The following is a 12,825-nucleotide window of genomic DNA, read 5'->3' as shown; positions in this document are numbered from 1 at the left end:
ATGCCTCTTCTCCCCGGCCCCCCAACCCCAGGACCAGGATACCTGCATTCTATTAACTAGTCTCCCTTCCCCTTTCTGGTAGTTCCCAGTAAAAAGCTATTCCCCTGGAGAGCTTCCTGGAGTAAATGCTCCTGTGGCTCCCCAAATAATCCAGGTACCTCAAATCTCCAGAAGCCCTTCTCCATACACTCTGCCTGACTTGGATCTTCATGGCTTTATTTGCTTTTGGCACTTAAGAATCCCATTTGATTAAAAAAAAAATCTCATTTGCTCTTACAGTGATGACTGTATTTTCCCAGTAAGTGCTCCTGTGTGTTTGGTTCATATATAAATCTCACTCCCATGTGGGCTGTACTAGAAGTTGCTAGCGTTTGTATTTCATGTTATGCTTTCTAAGACACTCCCAAATTTAGGTTCACAACAGCATCACTTTGGGTTTTGGGGATTTTGTTTCTATATTCCTCTAGAACTCCTTGCATGCAGTTGGCTCTTAATGAATTTTGTTACCCTATTTTCTATTCCTGAAGCAACCTCAAAAAAAGGGAAAGGCTTGGAAAATGAATAACCAGATTTCCCACAGTCGGGAACCCGTGAATATTTAGTGTCTTCTGTGTCAAAGCAGAGTTTGAGGAGACAGAAGCCAAGGCAAAGTCCTTGCTTTTGACCAACCAGCAGCGTGGCGGCTCCACAGTAGCAATTTCACCCACGTCACTTCCTGGACCAGAAAACACAGTGGCTGGGCCAAAGGGAGCTATTAGCCCAACCCTAGATATTTATCTTCCTAGATAAATGAGGAGGTATCCCTTGGCAAGACCAGGGAAGAAAAGTTTCTGCCCTCTTCCCGTCTCTGAAATGAACTGAGATCAGAATTATAAATATTCTAGGTGCTCATAGCTACTCAATAGTGAAGACCTCATGAGCATACGAGTAAATAAAGTTGATGTTCCCTTTTTACCTATTTAGCCCAAGAATATTGCCAACCCCAAGGCCATTTGTTGAGAAGCTCAACTTGTAATTCATAAGGGATTCTAGGAAGGAAGAAGGTGGAAGGATGGGCTCCCTCAGCTCTCTGGAGAGATGCAGAGAGGACAACTGCCAGGAAAACTGGCAAGCCAACTCACTCTGTTACTCCCCAGGGGTCTCCAGATCTCGGGGACCACTTCATTGCCAGTGCCAAAACAAGTTGATTTTAAGTTGTAAGCCCAACTCACCCACACCTGGAATAGCCATTCTTATTCTGAGTCCAGAGCAGAGGTACAACTGGGGGCAGGGTGGGTGGGAGTGGTGAACTCTCCTAGCCTGAGTTGTGGCTTCTGGGTTCATGCATCTCAGCAGGAGGCTGCCTTCACTTCCTCCCTTTACAACAGTCTTTGCTGTGAAAGTGAAAAAAATAAGGCAGTGGGATTTAAAAGAAAAAGTGCCAGAATATAGGCTATTTCCAACTGGAATGCCCCAAGCTAAAAAGACTTTGAAATGCACAAAACATACATGGCATGTATTGGCAGTGGTTAATGGCTCTTGCTAATTTTATTTAACTTAATTGTTTTATAATTACTCTGATTCTGATATTTATTATCAAGCAGACCAAGAGGATATTCCATTAAAGAACAGAGTGAGATGTGTAGGTTTTACCTTTCTCTTTAGGAGGGCCAGAATCACAGCCCCAGATTCCACCGATGGCTTGTGTCTGCTCTTTGACTTCTGGTGACCTCCTCAGCCTCTGTCTCAGCTCATGATAGCCAGTGACAGTTTATCTGTCTTCCACAGGGCCCCAGGCAGTGAGTTAGCAGTTCTCAAGTACTGGGGACTGAGAACTGTGGTTGGGTTCATGTATTATTTTTATTTTTGGGGGGGGGGGGGGGTCATGTATTTTTAACAACAGATTTTTCTATAAAATAACCAGAAAGCATAGTACTGAGTGCCTATTCTTGGCTCAGCATAGTGCTGGTTATTAGGCAGGGAAAGGCTCTATCCCAGGAATTTATAATTTAGCTGGTGAGCCCACACTAGGATGAACATACTAAAACTGTGTGGTGAGGAGCTAAGAGTGTGGCCAATGCCAGGCAGGCATGAGGAGTTCTAGGGTGACAGGGGCTCCCTATGGCCTGGACCAGCAGAATGGGAGTAGAGACCTTACCTTCTCCGTGGCTCCCTGCCCTCACTGTGTCTTTGTGAGGGGGAAGCGCCTAGTGGACCGTGAAAGAAGGGAATAGGGCGATGGCTGTCCTGAGTCAGTGGGTTGTTGCAGCCTCACCTTTCAGGATTACTTCTTTCCTTTGATCAATTATCCTAGTGTGTGAAATGAGGTGGAGGCTTTTTGTTTGCAAACGCAGTGTACGCCCAGCCAATCATCAGCAAAGCACGGCCAGACCTGCTGAAGAGCCACTTCATCCCAACTCTGGAGAAGCTGAAGAAAAAGGCTGTCAAGACTGTGCAGGAGGAGGAGCAGCTGAAAGCCGACACCAAAGGAGACACCCAAGAGGCGGAGCTCCTCATCTTGGACGAGTTTGCAGTCCTCTGCAGAGACCTCTATGCCTTCTACCCCATGCTGATTCGCTACGTGGACAACAACAGGTATGGCGGCGGGGCAGCCTTCCACAGGATGAAAAGTTGGTGTTGGGTTGTGTTATAGGCGAGAGTGTGAGGTCACAGCTGCCACCACAAGCCACTCCTGCCCATCCAAAAAAGAATCCCCCACGTAGCACCTCCGGAAAGCGCTTTCCTTGGACAGTGATTCTATTTGGCCCATGATGTGGCCGCTCCATCCATCAACACATGCTACCGGAGGTCAGAGGGAGTGGGTCAGGCAGGGGCAGCAGTGACCTACTTCTTCCCCTCTCCACAGAGTTCTGTCACATATTCATTCAGCAGCTATTACTGTGTGTCAGGCACTGTTCCAGGCATTGGGGGGGAGGGAGGGAGGCATGAACAAAATAAAGATGTCTGGTCTAAAAATCTTGTTGTGGCAGGGAAGTGGGGCACATGGACAGTAAACCAAATAAGAACTTAAATACCTACTGCTCTACTTTCCTGATGTAAGTCAATTATGCAAAGCAGGGTGAAGAGAATGAGGAATGCCAGGGTGGGGTAGGGTCGCAGCTTTAAACAGAATGTTAGCTAAGAAGGCAGTAGTTGAGCAAAGACCTGAAATAGGTGAAGTGGGGAATCATGCAGGTCTGGGAAGAGGTTTATTCCCAGGAAGAAGGACCGTGTGGAGTCAGCCCTGAGGAAGGAGTGGGTTGGGGTGCTTAGGGGATTATAAGAAGGCCGGTGTGGCTAAAGAAGAATGAGGAGGCAGCAGAATGGTGGGAGATGTCAAGAAAGCAACATGGGGCCAAGTGAGCCATGTGAAGACTCTGGCTTTTATTCCGAGTGAGATGAGAAGTTAGTGGAGGCTTTGAGCTACTCTGTGATGTGATCCAGGTTGCTTTTTGAATGCTGTGGTGAGGCATGGAGGCAAATAAGGGGTGAGGAGACCAGTTGGAGGGTTCACAATGATCCCATCAAGAGCTGATGGGGATCCCTAGAGACAGAGCCAACGGGAGATTTCCAGGGTCTAGGGGGAGGAGGGATGAGGAAGCACCTGCTAAATGGGCCTGGGGTTTCCTTTTGGAGTCATAAACATATTTGGAAACTAGACAGTGATAGCGACTGCCTGGCCTGGTGAATGGACTAAATGTCACTAACAGCAAATTTTATATGTGTTTTATCACAATAAAAAAAAAAGAGTTTGATGGCTGAGGCCAGGGTGGTAGCAAAGAAGAGAAGATGCCAGGTGCTGGGTCTGTTTTTAAGGTAGAGCCTTTAGGACTTCCTGATTGGGAATGAGAGAAGAGAAAAGGGTCCAGGGTGATTCTGAGTAAATGGAAGGATGAAGTCTCCAGCAACTGAGTTGGGGGAAGATTGTGGGTGCACATGTTTTTTAGGGGAAGATCTGGAAATCTCTTTTGGACATGTTAAGCTTGGGTTGCCTATTCAATATAAAAATGAAAATGTTGAGTGGGTAGTTGAATATGTGAGTCCAGAGTTCGGGAGAAGGTTCTGGTGTAGACATGGGAGTTTGGAGTCAGGAGCATGCTGGAGAACCATGAGACTGGATGAGAGAAAGGATTGAGAAGAGAGAGGAGTCCAAGAACAAAAAACCAGGCCCTTGTGCTCACCAGCATCAAGAGGTCAGACAGAAGACGAGGAACCAGGGGATGAGGCTGAGTGGGAACGAGCAGTGAGACAGGAGGGAAAGTGACAGAATGTTGTGTCCTGGGTGCCCACTTCACAAGGCATAGCCAGGAAGAAAGATTGATGAAAAGGTTATCAGTGATCTCGAGGAGAACAGTTTCAATGTAACAATGAGAAAAGGCAGCCTCTTTGCAATGAGTTGGAAGAGAAAGGGTGAAAAAGGCCTGGATACAGCATGCAGACCACATGTTCAAGGAGTTTTACCACAAAGGGGAACAGAGAAATAGGATGCTAACCAGAGGCAGAAGTAGTGTCAAGAGAAGAGTCTTTAGGATGGGAGACATGTCGGCTTGTTTCTTTGTTAATGGGAATGACCTAGTTAGAGAAGAGGAGATTTACCATATAGGAGTGAGGGAGATAATTTCTAAAGCAATGTTCTCTGAGCAGGCAACAGGTCAGCACTGGATAGTTTATCCCCAACAACAAGGAGGAGGAAAGGGAGTCTGGGTCCTAAAGCTGGTAGACACTCACATACTCACACACACACACACACACACACACACACACACACACACTATGTCCAGGGATCTGGGGGAGTCCTTTTCTGGTTGCTTCCATTTTCTCACTGATGTAGGAAGCAAGATAATCAGCTGAGAAAAAGGATGGGGAGAAGGTGCTTGGAGGTTTGAGGAGTAAAGAGAAGCTATGGGGCAGTAGCCAGGGGGAGGGGGAAAGGAGGTGGGCTGAGTGGTGACCGGGCAGCATTAGGGGCTGCCCTTGAGATCCATGGTCATGGATCCAAAGTGAAACTCATCACTAAGTTGTCTTCTTCTCTAGCCAGTTCACCCCCAGGTCCATGCTCAAAGTAGAGAAAGAGTTGGATTAAACCAAAGTTGGGGTTTTGTAAAGTGAGTATGACAAAGAAAAATAGGTGAGGAAGTTGAGGGCGTGTGTAAGAGGATAATTGTAAAGACTGACCATAGAATTTAAGCTGGTTGTTGAGGAAGGTGAGGACATGGGGGGCTAACATCTATGAATAGGCAGGGGAACAGGATTGTTGGTCCTAGTGGGGAGCAAGGACCAAATAGGTATTTTTATTATACCATACCCTCTTCAACTTTAAAGGCCTAATGTATAAAGTGGAAAAAGTTTAAAATAGTAGACCTAAGGATCCAGGAATATTTGGGGCAGTATTGCTAACTTTTGAGTAGTAGGCCATTCTGTCATGGACAGGAAATAGGTCTGGATACTCCCATTTTTGCGTTTATTTTGTAAGGAAAATTGTGCTTACTATTTAAAATAATCAACTACTTTCATTATAAATAATGAAAATAAATTTATTTGAAAATAAATACTTTATAGTAGATAATATCTCTTTCCTATCTAGGAGACTTGACCCTCTCAAAAGAAACCCTGCTGTAAGGATCATTGTTTGCGTCATTTCCAATAACGTAATTATATTAGCAGTTAGAGAGGGGATTTGTCAGGGTTTGAGGTGAAAACAAAAATGAAAGCAGAGTAAGGTTGCTCCTAGAATAGCTCTTTAATTGCATTTGTCACTATTGACGATCAAGACTCAAGATAGAATGTGTTCTACTAATACAGTGCTTGACAGTTGCTAAAAATGGCAATGTCAGAGAGTCTTTGAGATCATCATTAATTCATTCATCCCCTTTTCAACCTGCTCTTCCTTGAACACCAGAGAATGTCATGGCCACCCAAGCCCAACCTAGTAATACTTCCATCTTATGTGTATGCCTTTACCTTCTTGGGTACTTTCTTCACCAAAAGAATTGCTGGCTTGGAACTATGGGACTGTAAATTGGCAAGAAAAATAGTGGTCACTTTACTTACCTGTAACCGGATGAGCAAACACCTCTTCCTTGCTCCTGGCAGTGCATTTCTGCCTCTTGTTATCCACCACGCTTGCCAACAGCAGCGGCAGACTTGCCATGAGTGCCTCCCATTCTAGTTTCAGACAGTCCTAACAGTCCTGAGCTCGGATGGGTGGCTTCTGTCCATCAGCTCTGACTTTGCTCTTTAGATCCTCACAAAACTATTCCGATCTCTCCTGTGGCAGCTCTTTAATTATTGAAGAGAGCCATCTTGTCCTGTCCTCCTCCCTGTTCTTCCACGTCCTGTTAACCCTTTGTACCCCCTTCAGCCCAGTCATGGCACTGTTTCAGGTTCCTTTGCCCTCTGGAACACTGTTCTGAACAGAAGCTTCTATTGGTCCATTTTCAGCCCAGCATTGACCCAGAATGAGCAAGAAATCCAGGGGTAGTGTGGTCAGAGCTGAGCAGGTCAGCTCTCCATCTTCTCATGTTAAATGGATCTCTCCGCATGAGACAACAGCTTTTCAGCCTCCTTCCTGACAGCCAGGAACACTCAGATCACAGAAATGAACAGCTTTAAATGGTATGGTCTGGGGTGCAAACCCATCTCTCGGGCTGCTGAAGGGAATCGGAGCACATGCTCTGCAGTGACTGCCGCGGGCTGTGTCCTCTGCGAGAAGCTTGGAACCGGTTGAGATAAGCTCTTAACTCTAACTCAGACAACCTGACCATTAAGGTAGGAATCTGGCTTTCCTTTCTTTCAAAGCCTGATAACTGGCTTTCCTTTCTTTGAAAACCTGATAACTTGTCATTTCAAAAATGAAATCTAACTCTCTACTCTTGCAGTCATCCAGGATTTTATTTGTGCATTTCTTGTTTTCTGCTAATATGCTCAGTGATTTCATCCACTAACGTTGCTTCAGCCATCCACCTCCCTGCAGATCATTATCTCTACACCCAATCTTCTTGCTCACCTACAGCCTTGCCTTTTCCGACTGTCTTTTGGCATCATACAGTCTTGGTGATAAAAGAGACCCAAATATCCTCCCAAAGGATCAAGTGGCTGGATACTGAGAGAGATCTGGGTTCTGGGAGTCGGAGAGCAGGCAGGAGACGAGCCCGGCTGCATCGTGGGGGCAGAAAAGATATGGGCAAATAGGAGAGGTGAGGTCAGGATCTTCTGTTCACCTGCAAATATCAGAGAGGTGTGAGTTTGTGTGCCTGGGGAAATATGGGGTGAGGTATCCTTCATTCATACCTACCACTCTGAACCTGAAGAAAGAACCTCACTAGAAATAAGAGGCAAAAATACGCCTCCTAGAAGAAAAAGGGTATTGAAAACAAAATTCATTCACTGAACTCTGCGTTCCTGTGGAAGGCAAAGGGATCAGAATCTCCTTCCATCTTCTGTGAGGAAATGTTCACCTCACTTGTTGTTTTCAGAGCTCCTGCTGCTCACACACCCTGTGCTGTACTTTTCCTTGGCTGGAGAGGTGACCCCTCACCTCTTCCCACTCAGGGCACAGTGCAAACTTACAAAGCTCACTTAAACCAAAATACTGAGGAATGAATAGCTGGCAGTTCTGACAAAACTTGATACTTGATCCTGAAAAATCAACATGAATGGAATAAGAAAGCATTGCCAATCTCAAGCCTCAAGTTTGGATTGCATTTGGCTGCTGATAATGGATACCTGATTGTAGTGGCTTAAAGAAACTAGAAGATAAATCTCACAAAGTCCAGAGATACTCAATCCAGAGCCAGTGCGATTGCTCCTCATTAAAGAGCCTCATTCCTCTGTCTTTCCATTCTAAACACTGGCTTCTGTCCTTGAAGTTACCTAATGGTACAGTGTGCCAATTATAGTCTGAGCCAGGGGATCCCTGGGTGGCGCAGCAGTTTGGTGCCTGTCTTTGGCCCAGGGCGCGATCCTGGAGACCCGGGATCGAGTCCCACGTCGGGCTCCCGGTGCATGGAGCCTGCTTCTCCCTCTGCCTGTGTCTCTGCCTCTCTCTCTCTGTGACTATCATAAATAAATAAAAAATTTAAAAAAAATAAGAAATATAGTCTGAGCCATCATATTTTCATTCTGGGCAGGAGGTATGAAAGCAACAGGGGGAAGGCAAAGGGCATCTTCTGCTATCTGATCCCCTTTTAGAGAGCCTTTCCAGAAGGTCCATCCAACAACTTCACTTCCATCTCATTGATCAGAACTTAGTTACATGGCTATCCCTCAAGGGAGGCTGGGTCATGTGGTCTGCAGCAGACATAATGCATCCTGGATAAAATGGACTTTTGTTCCTAAGGAAGAAGAGTAGGATGAGTATGGGGTAGACAACCTGCAGCATCTGCCATGTAAAGGAGAAGCTAGTTGAGGTAGAACACAAGAAACATAAGCATGTCCTTGAGGCTAGAACTCAAGGCAATAAGGAATGGAGGAGACAAGAGAGGGGTCCAAAGGTGGCCTTGGCCTCATGAGTCTTCCCCTTTCCTCCTTAGCCCGGTGCTCTCCACGAATGAGCAGAAGGTGCAGGTTGCCCAGGACAATTCAGTGTGGTGTCCCAAGGCTTATGGAACTGGCTTTTGATAGCTGTTACCCTGCATGCACCAAGGGACGATGGATTTTTCAGACCATTCATGAGAACTAAAGTTTTCTTTAACCTAAGAATGAAAGATGATTTAACTTCTACTGTGTTACTTTACACAGATATTTGAAAATGGCACCTCACCTAGCCCTTTCAAAATACAGTTTGATCCAATATGTAAGATACTTAGAGGCAAGACTACTTTTAGGAAATGACTGAATTCTACTGCAATTTAGCCTCCTTGCTGCCACTGTGAAATTCTTAACCTGGTCTGGATTTTAATTTAAAAAAAAGAAAGAAAAGTGAGTCATGCTATTTATAGGGAATTTCTAAACCATTTCAGAGGGCATAAGAAATGTTTGGTCTCTGCCCATATACTTAGAACAATGGTGAAAAATGTATTGTCTTCCAAATTTCATTCATAAAACTGGCTTTGAGAGGAAAAGATGTGAGGCCTGAACTGTTTTTAGAGTGCTCCATATTTCAGAAGCTACAATGACAACTGTCTTGACAAGTGTCAGTGACAAGATTAGATGTCATACTAACGGAGGCTTTTCTAGTCTTGCTAACCTCATGGCTTAGAGAAGGCCTGTCCCAAAACAGAATGTATAACCACAATCACCTCATCTGTTTAAAAAAGAAAAAAATAAAAACAACCTTTGACAAATTTGAAATGTTGTTTGCTAAAATCTATTGCAAAGATAATCCTTGAACCCTCTGGTAAAATGGAAAATGAGTATTGTAGGCCCTTCAAAAATATCTACAATTACACACCTACAAGCACATAAGGAGTACACAGATATCTATTCTATCTGAATATTACCTTCGTGTGTGAGAATGTAGTTTTATCTGGATAAGTGTGCATACCCAATGTTGGTTTAATTTTTAGTGTGACTATTTTAATCATTACTGAATTTTATATGCATATTTATTTACTTTTCACCTTAGATCTAACTGGCTCAAAAGTCCCAATGCTGATTCTGACCAGCTCTTCCGCATGGTGGCTGAGGTCTTCATCCTGTGGTGCAAATCTCACGTAAGGAATATGTGGGCCCTGGATTTAGAGATGGCTGTGAAAGGTACAGACCTCCAAAAACATTCTTGTAATGTTAGCTTTTTTATATCCCCCGACTTAGAACTTCAAGAGGGAAGAGCAAAATTTTGTGATTCAGAATGAAATTAATAATTTGGCATTTTTAACTGGAGACAGCAAAAGCAAGATGTCAAAAGTAAGTCCATTGAAATCATTTCCACAGACTCTTCGATCTTGACCTAAATTATGTATCTTGGATGGATGAAGGGATTAGCTCCATACTGCATTTAGGTCAAACCACGAAAACCAACAGTCTCTACTATTGTTTCTTTGAGAATGAGCCAGAAGAAACTGCTCTCAAATAAGCATGGTCATCACATTTTCTGAATAAATAGCTGTTTGTATGTCAAAAAGTTTAAGTTTCAAGACTTGCCTAAGGCATTCGAGAGGTTCCCCAAACCAAAACTGCTGTTAGTTTGAAAATAAAACTACTTCTGGTACAGTGAAGCTGCAAAACTACACACACCTAGAGCCACCTTTTGCTTAGCTATGAGGAAATTACCTTGCTTTGAAGACTTCACTAGCACATGTTCTTAAAGTAAGCTTGTTTTCCTCCTATCTGGACCATCCAGTAGCTATTTGATTTCAGTTGTGCTGACCTCTTAATGCCTTGTTTATTTTCCATGTGGGTTGCATTCAGAAACTCAAACGTCTGTCATTCCCGCAGGAAATGTTTAAAAGAGGACATAGGGGATCCCTGGGTGGCGCAGCGGTTTAGCGCCTGCCTTTGGCCCAGGGCACGATCCTGGAGTCCCGGGATCAAGTCCCGCGTCAGGCTCCCAGCATGGAGCCTGCTTCTCCCTCTGCCTCTCTCTCTCTCTCTCTCTCTCTGTCTATCATGAATAAATAAATCTTTAAATAAATAAATCTTTAAATAAATCAATAAATAAATAAATAAATAAATAAGGACATAACAGATACCTGTCTGAGAAGAAGAGTAACTTACAGGGAGGGGCGTAGCAGGAATACAGGAGGGGGCCCTGGCCTCCCAGCTCCTCTTGAGTCAGCTCTGCACAGGGCAGCTTTGGAGTGTAAAGAGGTCTCAGATACACTTCAGCAGGTGCCCATAAATACATACAAGACTGACTTAAATGTGATGTTTTATTACCAGCTGTTATGGCTTACTCTTGACTGTTTTCGTGAGAGGTGTGCCTCAGTGAGGGTTGACTCCATATGTTGTCAAGTATAAGTGATATAATGCCTGAGATGTGCGTCTCTCTCATTGCTGGCACAGTGCTGCCTTTGAGGAACATGAAGGTGGAGTGTGCATGGGGACCCCTCAGGAGTGAAAGTCAGTTCTGGAAAGATGATAGTCAATGGTTGGTAGCAAAACCTTTAGAGCATCTTTCCAAATAACCGTTTGAGATGAAGACCTATGTACGTGAAACTGCAGACAAGGAGCTGGTATAACAACCAAAAATGAAAACTTCACCACATGTGCGTAGCTCTAATTAGCTGCCACCACCCTGAACTTTCCACCCCTTCTGTCTTTTACCTATGTTCACACTAACCCTTCTTCCAGCATCCAAAAGTTGACTCTTAGTTGAGAATCTTATATACACTGCTTAATAAAGTTTGACATATAAAATTGTGCACATACAAAGGAAAGCGATCAGAAGTATGTATTCGTATTCAAGAGTAGTCTTTGCTGCAGAGGAACCTAACTTAAAGTGGATCCCTTTGTGCTTTAGGTAATTTTATTTTATTTTCCAAAATTTATTTTGCATTTAACTTCTGGCAAACAATCTGCTGCTCACGTGAGATATACAAAGATAAGATCTTTCAAAAAAAAAAAAAAAAAAAGATCTTTCAGACTCCAGATCCTTGGGTATTTATCTTAAGTATCCCTCTGAAGGGTCGTCTTCTTACAGCCATTGTTGGCTCTTCTTTGGCTCCATCCACCTACAGAAATTCAATAAATCCCAGAGAGATTTCCTGCTGCCTTCACCTTGGGGTGGAGCCCCTGGCTCTGGGCTGAACCAGCTAGTATCCATTGTTACTGTCAGCGGATGGCAGCAAAGCAATGGAAATGACTCTGACATAAGCATGATGAGCAGAAATGGCAAAGACATCTCAGTGCCCTGGTGATGAGTGGCTACTTAGGGTCCTTAGGTTTACACTTGGAAAGAGATGAGGTGACGGAGGATGACATTTCAAAACTAACCTACTAACAAACTAACTGGAAATTCTGTTCATTCGCATTGCTGAGTGAGGAAAAGGGTATGTTTGTCCGAGGATGGTCATATTCAGAATCTGTGCATCTTCCCTGTTGGTAAGGTTTGTCTGCAGGAGAAAACACTTTTGTTTCATTCCCAGTGACCTTGTGTCCTAGTTTTTCCTAAGTTACATGGAAAAGCGTCAATCCTACAGTCTTGAGAATGTGAGGATGGGCCCCAGATGTTAAATGATATTTGCCTTGCTCCTCAGAGAAACAGGTATTCATTCCTATTGATCCTGTGGCCTCAGTTGAGATACAAAGTATAGTAGCAAATAGGACTAGAGACTGAAAGGAAGCTATATCCTACCCTTGGCCCAGCCATTGAGTGAAGATATAGCCATCCATCATTCATTTAACTCCTCCGGGCCCCAATTTACCAATCTGTAGAATGGGCTTGAGCTTACTACCTGACTCCTCCCAGTTCTACTCGGATGCTATGTTTAAAAGTCAGTTTTGAGGGACACCTGGGCAGCTCAGCAGTTGAGCATCTGCCTTTGGCCCAGGGCGTGATCCTTGGGATCTGGGATCGAGTTCCACATCAGGCTCCTTGCAAGGGAGTCTGCTTCTCCCTTAGCCTGTGTCACTGCCTCTCTTTCTCTCTCTGTCTCTCATGAATAAATAAATAAAATCTTTTTCAAAATAATAATAAATGAATAAATTAATTAATTAATTAATTAATTAAAAAGTCAGTTTCGAACTACATCTCTAGGATAGAGATAAATGCAGCACATTCTTTCAGATGGAGGTCCCTTTACCCTGCCTCCAGTACGTAGCAACTCATAGCCCTCTCTGGTATGTTATAGAGGTAGAGCTACATATGAGACAATGGAGAGGAGGTATTCTTACCCTCAGTTGAGTCCTCATCACCTTTTCCTCCCTAAAATTAGATGCTCTCTCTACTGCCTAATCAGAATGGTC

General features: G+C 44.1%; 1 protein-coding gene across 1 annotated transcript in view; it reads left to right on the top strand.

The window, feature by feature from the left end:
- The window catches only part of RYR3 (ryanodine receptor 3), a 513,451-nt gene that overhangs the window by 444,420 nt on the left and 56,206 nt on the right, over window positions 1–12,825 (top strand). Inside the window, exons 67-69 of the mRNA XM_077880434.1 lie at window positions 2,334–2,574; window positions 9,545–9,632; window positions 9,733–9,825. Of these exons, the coding sequence (XP_077736560.1) occupies window positions 2,334–2,574; window positions 9,545–9,632; window positions 9,733–9,825 (422 nt within the window). The remainder of the gene's footprint in view (window positions 1–2,333; window positions 2,575–9,544; window positions 9,633–9,732; window positions 9,826–12,825) is intronic.

Source organism: Canis aureus, chromosome 32 (genome assembly GCF_053574225.1).
Source record: "Canis aureus isolate CA01 chromosome 32, VMU_Caureus_v.1.0, whole genome shotgun sequence".
NCBI classification, from domain to species: Eukaryota; Metazoa; Chordata; class Mammalia; order Carnivora; family Canidae; genus Canis; species Canis aureus.
The sequence above is the reverse complement of the archived record's forward strand: the minus strand, read 5'-3'. Positions and strand labels throughout refer to the sequence as shown.